Here is a 22,392-nt window from a genome sequence, read left to right as displayed (position 1 = left end):
CTCTTCCATCTCCTTACCCCAGGGCTGATGTCCTGTATCTAGGATACAGCAGTAAGTCCCACTCTCTTCTAATTAGCCCTGCTGCTTCTGCAGAGCCTGTCTGGGATGCTCCTTGGGGCCAGATCTGTGACCACCAAAGCATCAGGGGAGCATTTGGTGATGCAGTGCTCCACCATCACTGCCCAGCCAACCACTCTGCTGGCGTACCCCAGTGTGGCAGTTGCTGCCTACTGAACTCCATCCCAGGTGACCTCCAATGGCCCACAGAGCAGCAAGCAGCATTTCATAGAATCATAGAATGGTTTGTGCTGGTGGTTTGTGTTGGAAGGGACCTTCTAGATCATCTAGTTCCAACACCCCTGCCATGGGCAGGGACACCTTCCACTAGAGCAGGTTGCTCAAGGCCCCTTTCAACCCCAACCTACCTGGGCAAGCAGTTCCAGTGTCTCACCACCCTCACAGGTAAGAATCTCTTCCTAATACCCTTTATTGTAGCCAGGAGGGGGTTGGTCTCTTTTCCCAGACAATCAGTACCAGAACAAGAGGACATAATCTCAAGCTGTGCCAGAGGAAGTTTAGGCTCAAGGTGAGCCTAAGGAGAAAGTTCTTCACAGAGAGAGTTGTTAGCCGTTGGAATGTGCTGCTCAGGGAGGTGGTGGAGTCCCCATCCCTGGAGGTGTTCAGGAGGGGATTGGATGTGGCACTTGGTGCTGTGGTTTAGTAGTCATGAAGTGTTGGGTGACAGGTTGGACTTGATGATCTTTGAGGTCTTTTCCAACCTTATTGATTCTATGATTCTGATTCTATGATTCTATTTTGAGGTGCTGCAGCCAAGGCACTCGAAGTGGCAGAAGAAAGATTGTGCTGCTCTTATTGCCCTTTGCTCCCAGCTGATGCATAGCAAATGCTGGCCAGTTCACCTTGTTCCAGGGGCAAATTAACCCATGGCTGTCACCCTGTAGTCAGGAGCCCCAGCAGCAGCAGGACAGACTTGCCTTATTGAGAGTAATCACGTAGAGGAATACAAGAGTAATTGTGTAAAAGGGCTACTGGGACAGGAGTGTGTTTTCTTTCTCAGCTGCTCTTGCCAGCTTGCAGATATGGAATCACAGAATCATAGAATGGTCTGGGTTGGAAGGGACCTCCAAAGGTCATCCAGTCCAACCCCCTCTGCAGTCAGCAGGGACATCCTCAACTAGATCAGGTTGCCCAGAGCTCTGTCAAGCCTCACCTTGAATATCTCCAGGGATGGGGCCCCAAACATCTCCCTGGGCAACCTGTTCCAGTGTTCCACTGCTCTCATGGTAAAGAACTTGTTCGTAACATCCAATCTAAATCTTCTCTTCCCTAGTTTGAAGCCATTGCCTCCTCACAGTGGCTAGGCTATGACAAAGTGATATCTCTTTATGCCACGCTCATCTGCTAATGGAGCAGCTTTTCTTTGGCAGGTTCTTGTTATAGGTCGTTGCTGCTGGGTAGAAGGTTCCAGGCTCTGTGGGGTTCTGTGTCTCCATGTTCCGCTGAGGTGGTGGCATGCAAAACCAAAGGGAGAACTGGCTCAGAAGAACAAACCTCAAGCAGTTCACTCAAAATAAGGCAGTTGTGGTGTCCCCTAAGTTTCAGGGTCCTCTTTGTCCTTCAGTATCTCAGGCCACTGACCATGCTGAGCGAACGGCAGTGGGCTCAGGGTTCAGCCATAAAAACAAGTGGGATGCAGAGCTGTCTGCAGCTGAGAGCAGAACATGAGTTCCATGCTTTAAAAGGAGTTTTTCAACTTAGGTTATTTACTTTTTTATTTAAGTAATGCATGGCACACTTAAGCTGAGGTCATTGTGCACAACAACTGTGTCAGAGAGATTTGACAATGCGGTGACTTATGTCAATTATAACTGCTAGAAATCTGATGGCAGTGGCTGGCAGGTTATCTACGTGATAATGGCTGTGTTATAAAACAGGCTGCTTAGCATCTTTGGAGCTCTGCTCTAGTTCTGAGGAAGAAAGATGCCCCTCTCTGCTTTTGGCTTCCTTCTCCCTCCCTTTCATATTTAAGCTTGGGTACACTGACTGCTAAGAGGGTCGGGAATACCATAAAATTGGGCCATATTTATCAGAGACACCACTTAAAAGACAGAGAACTTTTGTGGGAGCACACAATAGTGAGGCTGAATGGCAGAGAGCACTTTACTTTGTCACGAGGCAAGGGGACCGAAAATATCTTGCCTCCTTTTACACAACCCAGTGGTGCAGCCTCGGTTTGAACGTTGTATTTCGGGTCTGGAAATGATGGAGAGCAGGAAGGAGAAAAAAAAAAAAAAAGAGAAAACATTGAAAGGACTCAGTGAAGGGTAATGAAAATGATTAGAGGCACAGAGAACCTTTCATATGAGGAGAGATTTAAAAAGATTAAGCCCGCTTAGTTAAGACGAGCGATGAATAAGCAGAGACACGATAGAGAGATGTGGGGTAATGAGCGGCTCAGAAGAGGGATGCTGGGTGCATTTATGTGCTGTTTTCCAGAATTAAAAGCTGAGAGAAGAAAGCTGTAAAAAGAGAAATAGATTAATAAATAAATAAATAAATAAAGGAATGAATTGGCTTCTGGTAAAAAGCCAGCAAGGGACACATTTTCAGTGTGTTTTCCGCAGGGCCGGCCTCACCTGAGGAAGCCACTGCTGCAGGGAAGAGGGATAATGAGCTTAGGGAAATGATGGAAAGGGCTGGCTGCTCTGGGGAGAATTGTGAGCCTACAGGGAGGACAAGGCAGTTCTCTTGGAGCTTTGAATGGGAGCAGGATTCTCCAGCTGGCGTGATCCCATGGCTGCTGAAAGAACCGTCAGCCTGGGTGGGCTCTGGGTATTGACACACTGCACACAGCTACCTCTGCACTAGGTAGAGAGAGATTCCCACCTCAACTGCCTTCAGTGATGGAAGATGACTTTATTTATCATCCATCATCCAGGGATCAGTGCTGGGCCCTGTCCTCTTCAACATCTTCATTGATGATCTGGATGAGGGGGTCGATTCAGTCATCAGCAAGTTTGCAGATGACACCAAGTTAGGGGCAGATGTTAGTCAGTTAGAGGGTAGAAAGGCTCTGCAGAGGGACCTCGACCGACTGGACAGATGGGCAGAGTCCAACAGGATGGCATTCAACAAGTCCAAGTGCCAGGTGCTGCACTTTGGCTACGGCAATCCCATGCAGAGCTACAGGCTGGGGTCGGAGTGGCTGGAGAGCTCCCAAACAGAGAGGGAGCTGGGGTTGCTGATCGACAGCCACCTGAATATGAGCCAGCAGTGTGCCCAGGTGGCCAAGAGGGCCAATGGCATCCTGGCCTGCATTAGGAATAGTGTGGCCAGCAGGAGCAGGGAAGTCATTGTGCCCTGTACTCTGCATTGGTTAGGCCGCACCTTGAGTACTGTGTCCAGTTCTGGGCCCCTCACTTTATGAAGGACATTGAAACACTTGAACGTGTCCAGAGAAGGGCAACAAGGCTGGGGAGGGGCCTTGAACACAAGCCCTATGAGGAGAGGCTGAGGGAGCTGGGATTGTTTAGCCTGGAGAAGAGGAGGCTCAGGGGTGACCTCATTGCCCTCTACAACTACCTGAAAGGTGGTTGTAGCCAGGAAGGGGTTGGTCTCTTCTCCCAGGCAAGCAGCACCAGAACAAGGGGACACAGTCTCAAGCTGTGCCAGGGGAGGTTTAGACTCGAGGTGAGGAGGAAGTTCTTCACCGAGCGAGTCATTCGTCATTGGAACGGGCTGCCCAGGGAGGTGGTTGAGTCATTGACCCTGGAGGCATTCAAGAGGGGATTGGACGTGGCACTTGGTGCCATGGTCTAGTCATAGGGTCTGTGTTGATAGGTTGGACTCGATGATCCTCAAGGTCCTTTCCAACCTAAGTGATACTGTGATACTGTGATCGAGCTCCCACACAGGAGCTCCCCCAGTTTCTTTTCAGGAAACACATCTCTTCCACCATTCCTGTTTTCTCTAATGCCCATGCAGGTCATGTATTGTGTCAGTGTTAGCTTTGCAGTTGACCTACTTGGAGGGTAGCTCTTGGTGCCTTGCCAGGAAGCTAGGAAGGTTTGGTCCCTCTGCCTAACTCAGCCTTGTGGGAGGGAGTATCATGAAAAGCTATAGCAGCAAGTCCACCACCCAAAGACAATCAGTGGCACATACCTAGAGAAGAATATTTAATCAGAGTGGGGAAGAAAACAGATAAAATATGCAGGACACTTCAGTGTTCTTCAGTGTTCAGTATTTCAGATGAGGATTACCTTAGCCAGTGGTGTTAACCAGCCCTTGACCTAACCTGGGAGTACCTGTGTCCACGAATGATATGGCTTTATAGAATCACAGAATCATTACACTTGGAAAGGACCTCTAAGATCATCAAGACCAACTGTCTACCCAACAACACCATGCCCAGAGAAGAGTAGCAAAGGTGGCGAAGGGTCTGGAGAAAAGGTCTTGTGAAGAGCAGCTAAAGAGACTGGGGTTGTTTAGTCTGGAGGAGAGAAGGCTGAGACCATCTTGCTCTACAACTCCGTGAAAGGAGGTTGCAGTGAGATAGGTGTTGGTCTCTTCTCCCAAAAAACAAGTGATAGGACAAGAGGAAATGGCTTCAAGTTGTGCCACGGGAGGTTTAGGTTGGATATTAGGAATTTTTTCTTTCCTGCAAGAGTGGTCAGGCATTGGAACAGGCTGCCCAGGGAGGTGGTGGAGTCACCATCCCTGGAGGTGTTCAAAAAGTGTGTGGACATGGCGCTTTGGGACAGGGTTTAATGGCCATGGTGGTGTTGGCCTTGATGATCTTAAAGGTCTTTTCCCACCAAAATGATTCTATGATGTCTCTGTGAGAACTGAGCCTGTATTCAAGAGCCCACACACCTTTTTGATGCTATGATCATTGAGGTGATTACAGAGGCTTCCCTCTATCATGCTTCCACAATCAGCAGAGGGGCACATGATGTATAAGCACTAACAAGGATGAGAAGCATTTGAGGACAAAGTGGATTTAAGTCTTTCTTATTCATGCCAAGTTAATTACATCTTGTGGGATGGATTAGGAAAGGGACCTGTGTTTGACATCTGTGAGGTGTTCTCCTGGGCATCTTGCAGAACCTTCAAACCACATTATAGGCTTTCTCTAACAGGATTAATTTCCTTTGCAGCAATCAGAAGAGCATCTTCAGTCTATATGTATCATGCATTAGTTCTCTTGGCCCAATTAAGGAGTGCTTTGGATAATCAACCCAGTTGTAGAAGTGAAGCATCACCCAAAGACAGGGGAACAATAATATTATTATTTATAGTCCATCAATTAGATTCCAGCACTGTTTACAGTCAGTGAGTATTTTTCCCAGGGGTCATGAGGCAGTACATTCCATGCCCATTCCATGGGCAGAGCGTGCCGAGAAGTGACGCACCCAGCTTTAAATAGGTGCCTCCTGATGTGCCTAAATGCCACCTCAGGATCTGGGCAAAGATGACTTGGACAAGTTTTCACAACTGAGTCACTGACAAGGCTAGAAAAAGAATAATGAGCAAAACTTAAACCTCTGCATCTCTCTGTTTCTAATTAGTATGTTTTCTGCTTCGGTTCATGGTACTTTTTTTTCCCCCTGACTTTCTGCATTCCATTTGTTGTGCAAAGGAACAACATCAAGGGAATAGGAGGAGACTTGATAGGGTGCTTGGTGCCATGGTTTAGTTGATTAGATGATGTTGGATGATGGGTTGGACATGATGGGTTGTACACAATGATCTTGAAGGTCTCTTCCAACCTGCTCCATTCCATTCCATTCCATTCCATTCCATTCCATTCCATTCCATTCCATTCCATTCCATTCCATTCCATTCTCTTTTCAGTGCTTTGCTCATGGATTGAGAGAATACCTAGTGACAACCTGAAATCTTACCCCTGGGGATGGTGGATGTCCAGCTGCCTCCCTGGGCTCCATTTTACTCTTTCTGGAAGCTTGGCCCTAAGTAAATTTACACACCTCTGACAGCTCATGTTTCACTTGATGAATTCCAGCTTATTGTACCATCCCAGGCAATTCCATGCCATGGAGTTGTTTGGGATCATCTTCCAGTAACCCTGTGCCTTTCTGTAATACCTGTCAATAAGTAGGTTTCCTGATGAAAAACAATGTATTATACATTATATATTCTCTAGAGTTTTGAATTTCATTTTCTTCCTTGCATGCTTCCATGGCTGGTGCACATGCCTTCAGATTCTAGTGATGGCAAGAGGAAATACAGCCTTCCAGAAACTCCCCTTCAGTTCTTCCCTTAAGTTCTTCATGGAGAGAATCATTAGCCATTGGAATGTGCTGCCCAGGGAGGTGGTGGAGTCCCCATCCCTGGAGGTGTTCAAGAGAGGATTGGATGCGGGACTTGGTGCCATGGTTTAGTCATGAGGTCTGTGGTGACAGGTTGGACTTGATGATCTTTGAGGTCTCTTCCAACCTTATTAATTCTGTGATTCTGATTCATCAGTAGTTAATTGTTCTAGCAGCAGTTAGTTCAGCTGTAAGGCACCTCTTGAGAATTTTGTACTATGCTGAAGAAGAGGAGGCTGAGGGAAGACCTTTTCCTTCTCCTCAGCTCCTTAAAGGACTTTAGAGTGAGGTGAGTGTTGGTCTCTTCTTCCAAGTAACAAGTAATAGGACAAGAGGAAATGGCTTCAAGTTGCACCAAGGGAGGTTTAGGTTGGATATTAGGAAAAATGGCTTTCCTGGAAGAGTGGTCAGGCATTGGGATAGGTTGCTCAGGGAGGTGGCAAAGTCACCATCATTGTCAAAAAAACATGTAGACATGGTTTAGTGGGCACAGTGGTGTTGGGTTGACATTTGGACTTGATCCTAGAGGTCTTTTCCAGCTTTAATGACTCTCTGATTCTGTGGTGTCTATGAGAACTGAGCCTGTCTTCAAAAGCCCACACAGCTTTTTGAGGAGCACATCTTTTGCTGTGACTGGCAGCTGTTGTACACAGTCACCATTCTGTTTAGTGGTGGACTAGGCAGTGCTGGGGTAACAGCTGGACTTGATGATCTTCAAAGTCTTTTCCAACCTAAAGATTTCTATGATTTTCATGGTCAAACAGTCGTCCTGATTACAGTCCTATGAGACCTTTACATACCTATTGTGGGTTGCTCCCACTGAAAACACTGAGATTCCTCAAAATGGATAAATCTCATCAAAAGGGACAATATTGTAGGAGTGGAACCTATCTGGGGGAACTGTAATTTGTCCAACCCAGAATAAAAAGCTTCAAGATAATGTTAAGTTTCCATTCCAATGGCAAAGAGCTTTTGGTGGCTTCACAAACTACTGGTTTCTGTAGAGAGCCTTCTCACAAGTGGTGATCTAAAAGCTGTTATTTCTGACAGTGTTGATGTTGAAGTATTCAAGTCTTGTGCTGTTGATATCGCTGCACATTACAGGCAGATGATCCAGAGGATGCACCCTGAAACTTCACATGCCAAGATGAAGAAAATCAATCTCTGTTAATAAAAAAAGGCAGGCTCAGTGACGCAGAAAATCACTACTCTGGAGTCTTATAGGGGGCTCCTTCAAACAGTCATGATTAAAGGCTGGAATCCTGAGCTACATTATAGCCCTGAAAGAAATCAGGATATGGAGGGGGGAAGCAAAAATCCAATTTTCATTAGGTGGAGAAAACAGAGAACAAATCCCACAAGATAAGACATTGATCACATCCAACATAATTATATGCTCAATATATGAGAACATTTTCCAAGTTTCCCAAGCACTCCATACTTTTCCCAAATACTTTGAAAAGTTCTCTCTTTTATTCCTTCTTGTTTGCTTATTCATGCCCCTGGCACTAAATAAAATTTCTTATTATTGTGGCCAACTGCATCAGGTTAACTGCAGGTTATTTAGCCTGTAATGATATATGGACATTAACAAACTCAGGACTGACCTAATCATAGAATTGTTAGGGTTGGAAGGGACCTCAAGGATCATCTAGTCCCAACTCCCCCTGCTGTGAGCAGGGACACCTCACACTACAGCAGGTTGCTCACAGCCACATCCAGCCTGGCTGCAAAAACCTCCAGGGATGAGGCTTCCACCACCTCCCTAGGCAACCTGTTCCAGGGTCTCACCACTTTCATGGGGAAGAACTTCTTCCTAACATCCAATCTGAGTCTAACCATTTCTAGTTATTTTCCATCCCCCCCAGCCCTATCATTACCTGACACCCTAAAAAGTCCCTCCCCAGCCTTCTTGTAGCCTCCTTCAGATACTGAAAGGCCACAAGAGGGGGTCTCTTCTCCAGACTGAACAGCCCCTCTCAGTCTGTCCTCGTAGGAGAGGTGCTCCAGCCCTCTGATCACCCTTGTGGCCCTTCTCTGGACACAATTACTTCAAATTGCTACTCTGTGAAGTATAGCCCCTGCTGATGGTATCCATGATGCAAACAGAGTATGGAATAAATAGAAAGCAAACCCCTTTGTCCTCCTTATGTGTGCTGTGCCTGAAGCTGTCCTGATGAGAGGCATCTGTAAAGACAGAAACTTGAAGACCAAGTCCTAAATATTTTCCTTAAAAGCCAATTTCCCATTTTCTATGTGGAGTGTGGATTTCTATCTCTCAGTCATTTGGGGGGTAATTAATCACAGAATCATAGAGTGTTAGGGGCTGGAAGGGACCTCGAAAGCTCATCCAGTCCAACCCCCCTGCCAGAGCAGGATCATCTATACCAGGTCACAAAGGAATGCATCCAGGTGGGTTGTGAATGTCTCCAGAGAGGGAGACTCCCCAACCCCTCTGAGCAGCCTGTTCCAGCCCTGTGTATATTCAGTCCTGTAGTGTAGGTGGGGGTGATGGCTGATAATTTCATAGAATCATTGAATCAGTAGGGTTGGAAAAGACCTCAAAGATCATCAAGTCCAACCTGTCACCCAAGACCTCATGATTACTAAACCATGGCATCAAATGCCACATCCAATCCCCTCTTGAACACCTCCAGGGACAGTGACATAGAATCATAGAATCAATAAGGTTGGAAAAGACTTCAAACATCATCAAGTCCAACCTGTCACCCAAGACCTCATGATTACTAAACCATGGCATCAAGTGCCACATCCAGTCCCCTCTTGAACACCTCCAGGGATGGTGACATAGAATCAATAAGGTTGGAAAAGACCTCAAAGATCATTATGTCCAACCTGTCACCCCAGACCTCATGACTACTAAACCATGGCAACAAGTGCCACGTCCAATCCCCCCTTGAACACCTCCAGGGACGGTGACGTAGAATCATAAAATCAATAAGGTTGGAAATGACCTCAAAGATCATCAGGTCCAATGGACTTAAGCTTGAAACACAACTTTTGGACAGTTAGAGCAGAGAGCATTGCAGCTTTTACATTAGCATAGCCTTCATCCTTGGCATACCTGTAATGCAGTATCTGAATGGAGGAGACCGGATTATTTTAGATATAATCCAGTCAGCTGCCTGGAAATACAGCTACTCCAAGTGCATGCTTCAAGGCCTTTTTACCCTATTAGCATACATCAAATTATTATCTTCTGTATAAAAAAAAATTATTTTCCACATCTTTAATGCAGCTGCAGATCTATTCATGAAGGAACATTTCAGTACTTCAGCTGATCAGCTCAAAACCAAGCAGCAGCTTCTGACAGTTCATCTTCTTGCTTACTTAAGCATGGCTGAGTCATGACTACACGAATCCAGCGTTGCCTTTAAGTCTTATATATTCATTCATTCATTCTTTGTGAGGAGCTTAGGTGAGTGCAGTTCACTGTCATGTAGCTGCCATCATCCCTGACTTCTGAGGCGGGCTGAGGCTGAGATAGTTTCACACAAATACCTCTTTTTCATCTGGTTTGTGTAGCAATATATTTGCAACATTGGATTTCTTCAAACCCATTTGAATTATTTTCATGGAATGGAATGGAATGGAATGGAATGGAATGGAATGGAATGGAATGGAATGGAATGGAATGGAATGGAATGGAATGGATAGAATAGAATAGAATAGAATAGAATAGGTTGGAAGAGACTTCAAGATCATTGAGTCCAATTTATCACCCAACACCATCTAATCAACTGAACCATGGCACCAAGCACCCCATCCAGTCTCTTGCTAAACACCACCAGTGATGGTGACTCCACCACCTCCCTAGGCAGCTCATTCCAATGGCCAATCTCTCTTTCTATGAAGAACTTCTTCCTGACATCCAGCCTAAACCTCCCCTGGTGCAGCTTGAGACTGTGTCCTCTTGTTCTGGTGCTGGTGGACCAGATGGACAAAGAGGATGTCTGGGAGGCAGGGGGGAAACTCAACACTTAATTATATATATCCATTTTCAGTAGGATTGATTCTATGAGCTGGAAAAGATCAGTTTTAATTGGGGGACTCCACCCTCTCCAAACTTTACCTTGGCATTCCTTGGTAAATTACTAAAGAATTTGCCAGCAAAGATAATAATGACCAATTTGTACTTGCTGCTCTGCACTGTACTTTGAACTGATGTGCTAATAGAAGTCCTGTCCATACCCAGCTGGGTTGGCACATGGACTTACCAATCTCAGAAAAGTACATTTTAATTGCAGTGCCCCCAGATCAGGAGCACATGTGCTAGCATTCCTCATTCAGAGCTTCCCTCTGCAGTTCTCCTTGGGTTGGTTTATTTTTGAGTGAGTAGGTAAGACACATATGGGTTAAACTAAAGGCAAGTGATGGATGGCTACAGGCTCTTGCAAAAGGTAAGCAGCTGTTTAGCATTCAGGAGTAAGCAGAGCACTTCAAGATTCTGCAAACAGCTCATGTGGGATCTACTTTTATTTGGCAAAGAGGATGCTTTTCCCACTGTGCAGCACCTTCTGAAGCTGCAGCTGTAGCCAAGGAATTGAGCAGATGTCAGTCGAGATAGTGGGGCATGATCCTATGCCAAGCCAGGCAGGTGAATGAGGTGGTTGCTTTTGTGCTGGAGTTTGTTGTTGCAACTGAGTAAGTTCTAGAGAGGTGTGCTTTGTTTCTGTGTCCTGCTGTTTGTGGTGAGAAATCCACCACTGTTGTACTTACTGCTGAATCACAGCTCCAGGGAGGCGATCACTGTCTGTGATGCTCATGGGGATGGCTGTCAGGCTGGGGTGCACCACCAGGCCAGTGTCTGCATGGGCTCAGCTGCCAATTCAGAGAGTAAAATCAGAGGTGAAGAAGCTTTTCAGTGTCTTTCTGTCTCCTCACTGTTCCTGCCCCTCTCTTTCAAGGAAATCTGCAGGCTGTTGGCTCCTGCTGCTCATTCAGAGGTTAACTTGCTTCCTAAGAGAGCCAGAGTAAATGTTATGGTTCTGTTTGCAATCTGACCCTCTGTCTCTGTGTACAAGCAAGCCTTTTGTACCCAAACCAGCTCCAAATTACTGTACATAACCCAAAATCTTCCGATGGGAGCACTGTGGCTTTCCATTTTCCTGCTAATTGGCTGATGCACTTGCAGTGGTCTTTGTTATCGTGGCTGGTGCTAGGCAGGGAACAGTGATGGAAGGCTTTTATTTAGGAGTTTTGCAAAAATGCAGTGGCTGTCCCAATTTGACAGCAATTGAAACCAATTGTCAATTTACTAAATAGCAGCCAATTAGCTTGAAGAAGAAAAAAAAATGGGGGGGGGGGGGAAGAAAATTGCTTGCTTCACATTCTGTACTGAAGCAAACACCAGCTAGAAGATGGGAGCTGTTTTCTTTCTCTCCCACAAGAAGACAAAGTGGCAAAAGATGTGCAGAAAATGTGCAGTTGGCTTGGTTGGGTTTTTTGTGTTTTTTTTTAATACCATCTTTTGCTTGCCCAAGAATGCTCAAGAAATGAGATAAGAACATCTTCAGCTCCTGAGACATTTAATTTCCTTTCACTTTTAGTGGGGTTTTTTTTCAATAGAGATTACAATCATTATGCAAGCACAAATTTTCCTCCTTTCTCTCATGCTGCCATAGGATGCTTGAAACACAAAGGCAGCTGCTCTGAAGCTGGCTGCCTTCACAAGGCAAGACCAGCAGACAGTTTGCTGCTGCATGCTGTGATTAGAAAGGATTGAGATATTAACACCACCAAGCCAAGCCCTCCCTCTCTCATATTTTGTGGGCTTTTACAGGTTCAGAGGTGAGATGTTGTCAGAAATTGTAGTGTTAGAAAACCTGAAGCACAGAGAGGCCTTAGGAAGCAGCTCAGTCAGGACCTCCAAGATCCATGCTTCATGTCTCTATCCTTTTTTGAGCCTGGGCAATAGTGCCCAAAAGGTTTTAGAATCATAGAATCGTTTTGGTTGGAAAACACCTCCAAAGTCATGGAGTGCAACCACCATGACCACTAAGCCATCTCCCAAAGGGCCATGACTACATGCTTTTTAAACACCTCCAGGGATGGATTCCACCACTTCCCTGAGCAGCCTGTTCAATGCCTGACCAATCTTTCAGGAAACAGTTTTCCTAAGATCCAACCTAAATCTTCCATGCTGCAACGTGAGGTCATTTCCTCTCATTCTATCACTTGTTACTAGGGAGAAGAAACCAACACTGACCTGGTTCCAACCTCCTTTCAGGTAGCTGTAGAGAGCAGTGAGGTCTCCCCTCAGCTTCTTCTTCTCCAGACTAAACAACCCCAGTTCCCTCAGCTGCTTCTCACCAGCCCTGCTCTCCCGGCCCTTCACCAGCTTTATTGCCCTTCTCTGGATATACTCCAGAACCTCAATGTCTTGCTTGTAGTGTGGGGCCCAAAACTGAACCCAGTATTCAAGATGCAGCCTCACCAGTGTTGAGTATGGGGATCATTTCCCTGGTCCTGCTGGTCACACTGTTCTTGATCCCAGCCAGGATGCTGTTGGCCTTCTTGGCTGCTTAAGCACATTACTGGCTCGTGTTCAATCGTCTTTCAACCTGCAGTCTCAGGTCCTGTCCTTGATTCAGTCAAGACCACTGCACAGGGAAAGCCAGCCACACTGATGGCAAGAGGAAATATGCCCCATCCTGGTCTTTGCTCTTTGTTTTCACTGTTAGCTCAATGCCATCTCCCCAAAAGAAGCTGTGCAATTGCACATGAAGACTACAGCCCCATCCTCTAGGCTCTCAGCTATGCTACAGTCCTAGAGCAGAGGCTAATGTCTGCAGTGAGCCTCTGACAGCTGCACTTTCAGGGAATGATACACTGGGCAGAGAAAGAGCATGGATTAGACCAAAAGGGCAGCTGTCACAGGCTAAGTTAATGTTGCTGGCTTAGTAAGACACAACCATTTACTCCTGGCATCTTGGCTTTGAATTTTGATTGCACTTTCCACATAAACAGTTAAGGCCAGGAGTGAATGCACACAGGCATTATGTGGCCTCACTTCTCACCCGTGGGGCTGGACCACAGCTGGTCCCTCGGGTTTGGCACCAGGGCTGCCTCTGCCTAATATCCATTAGTTGCACTGATCAATAATTCTTCATTTAGTCTTTCAACTCGTCTTTCAGAACAATTTGCTTGTGCTGCTCTGAGCTGCTCCCAGCATCATTTCACAGCTTCCCAACTGTTACTAGAATGGAATGGAATGGAATGGAATGGAATGGAATGGAATGGAATGGAATGGAATGGATAGAATAGAATAGACCAGACCAGGTTGGAAGAGACCTTTGAGATCGAGTCCAACCTATCATCCAATACTATCTAACCAACTATACCATCCAAGCACCCAGCACCCCATGAAGTCTCTTCCTAAACACCTCCAGTGATGGTGACTCCACCACCTCCCTGGGCAGCACATTCCAATGGCCAACCTCTCTTTCTGGGAAGAGCTTTCTCCTCACCTCCAGCCTAAACCTCCCCTGGCACAGCTTGAGACTGTGTCCCCTTGTTCTGGTGCTGGTTGCCTGGGAGAAGAGATCAGCCCCCACCTGGCTACAACCTCCCTTCAGGGAGTTTGTAGACAGCAAGAAGGTCTCCCCTGAGCCTCCTCTTCTCCAGGCTAAGCAACGCCAGCTCCCTCGGGCTCTCCTCATAGGGCTGTGCTCCAGACCCCTCCCCAGCTTTGTTGTCCTTCTCTGGACACCTTCCAGCAACTCAACATCTTTCCTAAACTGAGGGGCCCAGAACTGGACACAGGACTCAAGGTGTGGCCTAACCAGTGCTGAGTACAGGGCAGAATGACCTCCCTGCTCCTGCTGGCCACACTATTCCTGATGCAGGCCAGGATGCCATTGGCCTTCTTGGCCACCTGGGCACACTGCAGGCTCATGTTCAGCCTACTATCACCCAGTACCCCCAGGTCCCTTTCTGCCTGCCTGCTCTCCAGCCACTCCGACCCCAGCCTGTAGCACTTCATGGGCTTGTTGTGGCCAATGTGTAGAACCTGGCACTTAGATTCAGTATTCAGTATTCAGTATCACTAAGGTTGGAAGAGATCTCAAAGATCATCGAGCCCAACCTGTCACCACAGACCTCATGACTAGAATAGGGAGGACACTACTGCCCACTGCAGGCTTGAACTCGTATTAAATCACATGCCCTTGGACTCTGCCCATCTGTCCAGCCTGTCAAGGTCCCTCTGCAGAGCTCTCCAACTCTCTAACAGATCAACTCCTGCCCCCAGCTTGGTGTCATCTGCAAACTTACTGATGATGGACTCAATCCCCTCATCCAGGTCATCAATAAAGATATTAAAGAGCATGGGCCCCTGTTCCCTAGTGGGACAGTGGAGGGTGAGAGGTTTGTCTTGTATGTGTGGGGAAAGCAATGAATATTGGATGCTTTTTTTTTTTTTCCTTCCTCCATTAACTGATGTGAGATTCAGCACTGCACCCTATTGATCTGTTCTTACAGGAACATTTTACACCTGAATGCAAGTTCAAAGAATCAGTATTTGAAAACTACTATGTGACGTATTCTTCCATGATCTACAGACAGCAGCAGTCGGGCCGGGGTTGGTATTTGGGTCTTAACAAAGAAGGAGAGATAATGAAAGGAAACCACGTCAAGAAAAATAAACCTGCAGCACACTTTCTTCCCAAACCATTAAAAGGTAATTTCTTGGCTTTGCTCCATCTATCTGAGCTGCTATTATCTCATGGCAGAGGGGTTTAATTGCTCTGCATGCATATTTGAAGGGTTCAGCTACTTTCAGAGCAGGAGGACAATGTTCTGTAGCGCACCTTGAATCTTAACCAGAGCTGCTTTTTTTAAGGTTTCTTTCTTCTAACCTTACCTCTGTATTTCTCTGATCTAGTCAAACACATATATTGGGTTCTTTGTGCCCAAAGGCCACAGTGCCTCCATAACAGGTAACTAAGGCTCTGCCTGGAATGGCCCAAACATCTGCTCACAGGCCATTAGTGACTTGCTGTACAGCATGTCAGTCTGTGCTTTGGGTCACTGGATGTTTGTCTGGTTTTGCCTGGGATTAGAGCTCTGATGGGCCATGCTTATTAAACCACAATTAATGTGGCATCAGCATATGACATTGAATGTATTAATACATTGGCACAGCCATGCTGCTGAGTATGAAAAGCCAGGATGTACACTCAGCCCAGTTAACTGCAAGATCTGAATCAGGGCTGTGGTCAAACTTGGCTCCCTCTTTGGTCAGTGCAGAAAGAGTTGATGTACGGAGCTGCTCCTTTTCTTCAGAAGAACTAGCTTCTACATGCACCTTCCTTAAGAGGTTATGCTCTTAGGTAGCCTCCTAATGCACCTTCCATAAGAGGTTATGCTCTTAGGCAGCCTCATAGGGCAGTGTCACTCTGAAATCAGGTATTTCAAAGGTGCATAGCCCCAGGTAGATGCTAGACTAGTTTGGCAGTCTACATTTAGGACAAGGTGTTAGGCAACTGATGTCAAGGCTGATCCTCAGTAAACTGTGTGAAAACAAAGAAATCAGAAGACTGAAAATGCATTTTTGCACCCCACCTACTCAGGGTGCATATACAGGTGAGAGGTCAGATCACAGCTGTTAAGAGGGCTGCTTCAGCACCAATAAGCAAGTGTTGGTTAATAGCAGCCTAGGTCTGTCTTGCAGACTTTTGGAAGTACAGTGAGTAGGTGGGAGAGGGGAGGGAGCTGTGGTTTTTCCCTTCTCTAAAATGTCATTCCCTTTAAGAGGACCTCAGAGGCTCTTAGGGAGTGTTGGAAATGGAAGGGGTCTCCTTGCCATGTTTCTGCCATTCACTCCTTGCACTGCCTGTTGCTGAATGGCAAATCCCAGCACCAACAGACTGAGTAACTCCCAATGCCTGCTGACTGTGCTGCCTCTCTTTTGCTTTGCAGTGGCCATGTACAAAGAGCCTTCTCTCCACGATCTCACAGAGTTCTCAAGATCTGGAAGCGGGACCCCAACAAAGAGCAGAAGTGTTTCAGGAGTGCTAAATGGGGGTAAATCCATGAGCCAAAATGAGTCAACGTAGCCAGGTTCAGGCAAGCCAAGTGCTCTCTAAACAGAACCTTACCTCTGGATGCAGTTGAATTCTTACTAGCAGTCTTTCATCCAAACGTTCAATTGCCCAGGACAAGCCAACCGAACTTGCATAGGTCACTCGTTTATCAACCATTAGATCTTCTGGGTGTCAAAGGATATACCCCAATAATGTAGAATATGCTTGTGCATATCACAAGGCACTTGGATAGCCAACAACCATTAACTGTGGAATAAATCTTGGAGAAGAAATGTCCAGCTCTTTCTCTCTCTCTCTCTCTCTCCTTCTCTCTCTCTCTTTCTCTCTCTCTCTCTCCTCTATGCTTTGTGGAATACGAAACAAACAAACAAAACAAAAACCATTTCACAGCATTCACTGCTGATAAGAATTTTGCTTTCCAACTCAGAAAGAAACAAAACAAACAAAAAAAAACCCCAAAAAAAGACCACTTTTGCTCTTCAAAGGAAATTTTAATGCTTGTAATGTTTTATAGGGGCAAACAAACACAGGAAAACCAAACAAACAGATGCGTAAACTCTGTTGTTTCCTTGGCTTAACAGTTTTATATCTAAGGCTTGGTTGAAAAAAAAACCAACCAAATGTATCCTTTAATTTGGAACAGTGCGACTTTCTTTTGATTTCTGAACTCCAATGGGTCTTTGAAAGCTATGTCTTTAACACAAATAATGGGAAGAGATAAAAAAAAAAAAAAAGACAAGAAAAGACATAAAAATCAGGGTTGGAACTGAGAGTTGGTGTCTCAGGCTCAAGCAAAACAGTGTTCTTGTGGTTTTAAACACAACAAAATAGAAATTTTTATAGATTTGTAGCTTCTGGTAACGTTCTTGTGCTAAACCCTTCCCCCCTCTCCTCCTCTCCCCTCCCCACCCCCCACCCCCCCCCCCCCCCCCCCAGTCTGTAGGAACTGAGTTGTTTTGTTATCCCGAGCGGACGTGAGCGGGAAGGGATGAAATTATCCTCCAGTGGTAGAATTTTCTCTTAATTCCATTTTGTGTGTCATGTTCAACTTCTTGTTGTGGCTTCTTTATTTTTATTGGTTTTTTTTTTTTTTTCTAAAGACAGAAAACTGTGGAATTAAGGTGACTTCCTTTTTTTTTATAAGAAATGAAATGTCTTCTTTGTAAAAGTCCTTCTCTCACTGTACCGGGCACGTGAATATTGTGTAGGAGGAAGCGTTAGGACGGGTTACCCCTAAACCAACACATACTTAATACATGCTATTGGAAGCGATTGTTTCGAGCAAACAAACCAAACCAAACCAACCAACAACAAATAATAATGTAGTTAGGTTTCCATTTAGGTCATCATGTCTGTTGCATGGGAGAAAGTTGGAATCTTGGCCTAGAGTTGCATGATGTGTTTAAAGATTTTGTGCATTAATCATCGTTGGATTCTGTGCTCCAAAACTGACAGCGTTCCACGCGGGGCGGTTCCCTGCCCCGTGCAAGGCACACAAAGCAAAACAAAGCGAAGCAAAACAAAAGAGTTGGTTATTATTTGTTGTGTACACGACCATGCACTGAATAAACTCTTTATATTAAGATGTAATTTTTATTACTTATTTTCATGTTAAGAAGCTCATTTGGTGACCCCCTGATGGGTTTCAAAGGGAAAGGGCTGGCAGTTCAGTTATCAAGGTGTACAGCGCCGCTGTAATGAATGTTGCAAGCCTTTCTGTGTGATGGGGTTGTTCCCCTGTAATGCCATCCATGCTGTACAAATGACATGTGCTTTCTTTTGGATCTCTTTAGAACTGGTCTCACACCCCCCCCCAGCTGAGATACTCAAAACACACTGGCGATTCGGTGCCACAAAGTCTTGGGAATGGCCTCTCTGCCCAGCGCGCCAGGAGCCCCAGTGGATTGCGCTCCTCTGCTTTGAGCTTCTCCAGCCTCTCAGTGTCTGTCCTCCCTGTTAGGCTTTCCTTAGTGCAGCCATGCAGGCAGCACACCTTCCCCAGAGCCCTCGCTACAGGGGGGGGCCCAAACTGGGTCGGGAAGTCAAGCCCTGCTCGTGCCTAGGTGGCACCTTGAGGATGCTCAGCATTGCTGTGCACTTTAGGGGCCAGCGTTGTCTGGTCTTGAGGAAAGATCTCCCTCCTGTCTTTGTGTACACGCTCTGGAGAGAAAACATCCCCCTCTCCTGCCTTTGCTCTCTGAAAATATCAGTGAGAACTTTCCTCATCAACAACATCCAGGCAGCTCTGACAGGTGAGCTTCACTCATCAAAGTATTTCAGTAAGTACTAGGAGGAAAAAGTTTTAATTGTGAGTGGCTGAAGATCCAGCTCTGAAAGGAAACAATGGAAATGGAGGCAAAAGCTACTATCAGTGTTGGCCTGAAGTTAAAATTAGGTGCTCTGCTGTCTGCTCTGTGTGTCTCCTGCTTGAGCAAGCTGGAATTAGACCTCAGAGCAGGTTGGGACAATGTGGAGGTATTTAAGGTTGGAGCTGAGAAAGAAGGGGAGGAGATAGTATTTCAGATGAGTCCCCCCAGTCTGAGGTTTTGTGGCAAGCAGCAGGCAAAGAGCTTTGAGTTGCTGATCTCCCATATGGGAGAAGAGTGTTGTCTTCTCCAAGTATCACCCTTTTGTTGTCCTATAGAGGATTTGGGGGTCCTCAGCTCTCCCCTTTCCAAGGGTGAAGAGGCTGGGAGCACAACCAATGCCACAGAAACCCTTAAAGGTTGAAGATACAGCCAGGATTTCTCCAGAGGTTTTGATAATTGTTAGTCTGGAGCATCTATTTCACTTCAACCAAGTGTGGTGTGTCCTTGTGGAGCACCTCTCTTAAACCTCCCAACCCCAAACATCAAACTTATTGAGTGTATGTTCCAAAAAAAGGAGTCTGAGTGCCTTTGGAAGATAAAAGCTGATTAGAAGATAGGCCTATTTGTGGCACAGCTAGTTCAATCCTGAGTGTTTGCTATCCTAAAGGTACCTGGAGGTCTGCTGCTTTGCTTTATAGCTACAGTCTGGTATTCCCCATCCCCACTACCTCCAAACATGAAGGTCAGCTGCAGTGAAAGAAAAATGCTCATCTCACAAATGGTCCCTTCTGAGGTCTGTAGTCTGACCCATTTGGTATTGACACTGGCATCAGCTGTGACTATTCATTGCCAAGTCCCTGCTTTCAAGGGCTTCTTGGTACACCAGGCTAACAAAGGCCACTCTTGGATTGAGATGAGGAAATTACTGATGAGCCATAACAAGGCTGTTCCTGACAATTCTGTTACATTTCTGACAAACCTGTTCCAATAATATATTTTCCTTTGGACTATCATGGACTGAAAGGGCAATAGATAGAGTCCCAATAGTAGACAACTGCTCCTGGACAATATGAGCAAAGAGGGGAATTATGCCCAGGGTCTCTGGAGCCATAGACTGGGATTTAAGAAGCAGAGAGTGAGTTAAATATGCCTTTGCAGATAGTGAAGGTGATATCCTGAGCCAGCCAGCAAAGTCCCATGGGTAGACAGAAGGTGGCTTCAGCAGAGAACCATCCTAAGGAGCCAGGCTCCAGAATATTTATTTATCCTTCAGCACCCATCAATGAGAAAGTTAAACAGATGAGTCCTGGAGAACACCTCCCTTTCAGAAACCTGCTAGATGCTGGGGAAATGTCCATGTGGATGGTTTTCTATCAAGAGAAAACTGATAGCCCCTGGACTTGGCATTGCCACATGTACAGTGGTAGGGTACAGTAAGATGCACACCTGCAATACAGACAAAGCCCAGGGGCTGGTAAGAAACCAAGCCTTAAGTTAGCTGTGAGCCACAAAGCATCTGCAGAGGCTTGGTCTCAGCCCCTTCTGTTATTGCCAGTCTGATGGCTGATGCTTTTCATCAGCCATTTCACATGTCCCTGCATCTCCAGCAGTGCTGCACACTCTGCAGTGCACCATGGGGCTGGAGTTGGCTCAGGAGGTGCAAAACCAGTGCTAGCAGCATTCTGGTGCACCTGGGCTTCACTTGGCAAAGCCCTGAGCCACCCTCAGGGGCTGTGCAGAGCCCTTGTGAAATGCTACCTGCCAACCCAAAATCAAACAGGTCAGCCTTGAAATTGGGAGGAATAGTGCTAGGAGCACATCTGTTCTGAGGCAAAACTGCTGCCTTTTCGTCATCCACCTGTCAGAGCTGCTTTCTCAGAGGTCTCTGCAGAGGGTTCAGGCAATGCCTGTTTGCTGAGGGGGTGAGAGGGGTGGGAAGAGCTCTTCTCTGTATCACAGAGATCTTTCTTTTTCCTTTTCCTTGTTTTCTCTTTCATTATTTTCTTTTTCCCTTTAATTTACCTCATGCTACCTCATAGCATGGTTGTATCTCCGTAGCCACTTGCTCAGCCATGTTCATCGCTGGCCCGATGGAAGACAATTCCCTTCTTGGGGAAAATATTCCCCCCCCCCAGGTTAATTCCAGGGAAGAACAGTGCCCCTTCTGCAGCACCGTCTGCTGTCCCCACCGCTGGTTCCCAGCCGACGGGCTGAGGTTTCCAGTGGGATAAAGACAGTGCAACGAGCTCAGGGATGCTGTGTTATGCCAGGCCTCTCCCCAGCTGAGCACCAGCACGAGAGCCAGGTCTGGCAGAGCTCTGCTGTGTCTTGAGTATCTCTGCGTGGAGACCAGAGCCAGCTCTAAAGGTTTAAATGTCTCCCTGACGTATCTGTGACCAGGACACTTTTGCAGGACAGAATCTGTACGTAACAACCTCCTGTCTTCTAATAAAGAATTCCCTCTAAAACAGACTCCCTCTTGTCTGGGCTCTCATTTTTGTCACTTTATTGTTTAACTGCTTTCCACCAGTGCACAACACCATTGCTTCATTTTCCTTGCGACATAGATCTTCCTGGGTTAACATGGGCTTTTATCTATGTCTTTCTAAAGCAGAGTGGGGCCATGTGAGTGGTCAAGCCAAGACCCTCACAGGTGGAGCCTTCCTATTAATTGAGTGGTCAAGGCAAGACCATCACAGGTGGAGCCTTCCTATTAATTGAGTGGTCAAGCCAAGACCATTACAGGTGCAGCCTTCCTATTAATTGAGTGGTCAAGCCAAGACCATCACAAGTGGAGCCTTCCTATTAATTGAGTGGTCAAGCCAAGACCATTACAAGTGGAGCCTTCCTATTAATTGAGTGGTCAAGCCAAGACCATCACAGGTGGAGCCTTCCTATTAATTGAGTGGTCAAGGCAAGACCATCACAGGTGGAGCCTTCCTATTAATTGAGTGGTCAAGCCAAGACCATCACAGGTGGAGCCTTCCTATTAATTGAGTGGTCAAGGCAAGACCATTACAGGTGGAGCCTTCCTATTAATTGAGTGGTCAAGGCAAGACCATCACAGGTGGAGCCTTCCTATTAATTGAGTGGTCAAGACAAGACCATCACAGGTGGAGCCTTCCTATTAATTGAGTGGTCAAGCCAAGACCATTACAGGCGCAGCCTTCCTATTAATTGAGTGGTCAAGCCAAGACCATCACAGGTGGAGCCTTCCTATTAATTGAGTGGTCAAGCCAAGACCATCACAGATGAAGCCTTCATTTTAATTGAGTGGTCAAGCCAAGACCATCACAGGTGGAGCCTTCCTATTAATTGAGTGGTCAAGCCAAGACCATCACAGATGAAACCTTCATTTTAATTGAGTGGTCAAGCCAAGACCATCTCAGGTGGAGCCTTTAATTTCTTGTAGCCCCCACAGGCTCCATGGAGGAGACAGATTCCCACCTGAGGGAATGGCTACTCTGAATATTGGAGCTCACTTTCCTGTCTGGTCCAAGATTAAGACGCTAGCCACCATGGTTTTGTCTGACTAATTCCACACAAATGCTGTAAAGGAATAGTAAAAAGCTTATTTTATTTTTTCTTCTTATTATTATTTCTTAGGGGAAAGCCCTGCCATGTCACTTACGTGAGTAACACCAGCTCTGGGCCTTTTTTCTGCTC

At 46.2% G+C, this 22,392-nt stretch overlaps 1 protein-coding gene across 6 annotated transcripts in view; it reads left to right on the top strand.

The window, feature by feature from the left end:
* Positions 1 to 21,191, top strand: part of FGF13 (fibroblast growth factor 13) — a 354,638-nt gene extending 333,447 nt beyond the window's left edge. For all 6 annotated transcript variants that reach the window (XM_068151800.1, XM_068151803.1, XM_068151798.1 and 3 more), the window contains 2 exons: positions 14,853 to 15,051; positions 16,293 to 21,191. In XM_068151800.1, coding sequence (XP_068007901.1) covers positions 14,853 to 15,051; positions 16,293 to 16,429 — 336 coding nt within the window. In that variant the 3' untranslated portion in view covers positions 16,430 to 21,191. The remainder of the gene's footprint in view (positions 1 to 14,852; positions 15,052 to 16,292) is intronic.
* The last annotated feature ends 1,201 nt before the right edge of the window (positions 21,192 to 22,392 follow it).

This window comes from Melanerpes formicivorus, unplaced genomic scaffold (assembly GCF_026170545.1).
Source record: "Melanerpes formicivorus ecotype bairdi unplaced genomic scaffold, bMelFor1.0.p_v2 SCAF_22, whole genome shotgun sequence".
Classification (NCBI taxonomy): domain Eukaryota; kingdom Metazoa; phylum Chordata; class Aves; order Piciformes; family Picidae; genus Melanerpes; species Melanerpes formicivorus.
The sequence above is the reverse complement of the archived record's forward strand: the minus strand, read 5'-3'. Positions and strand labels throughout refer to the sequence as shown.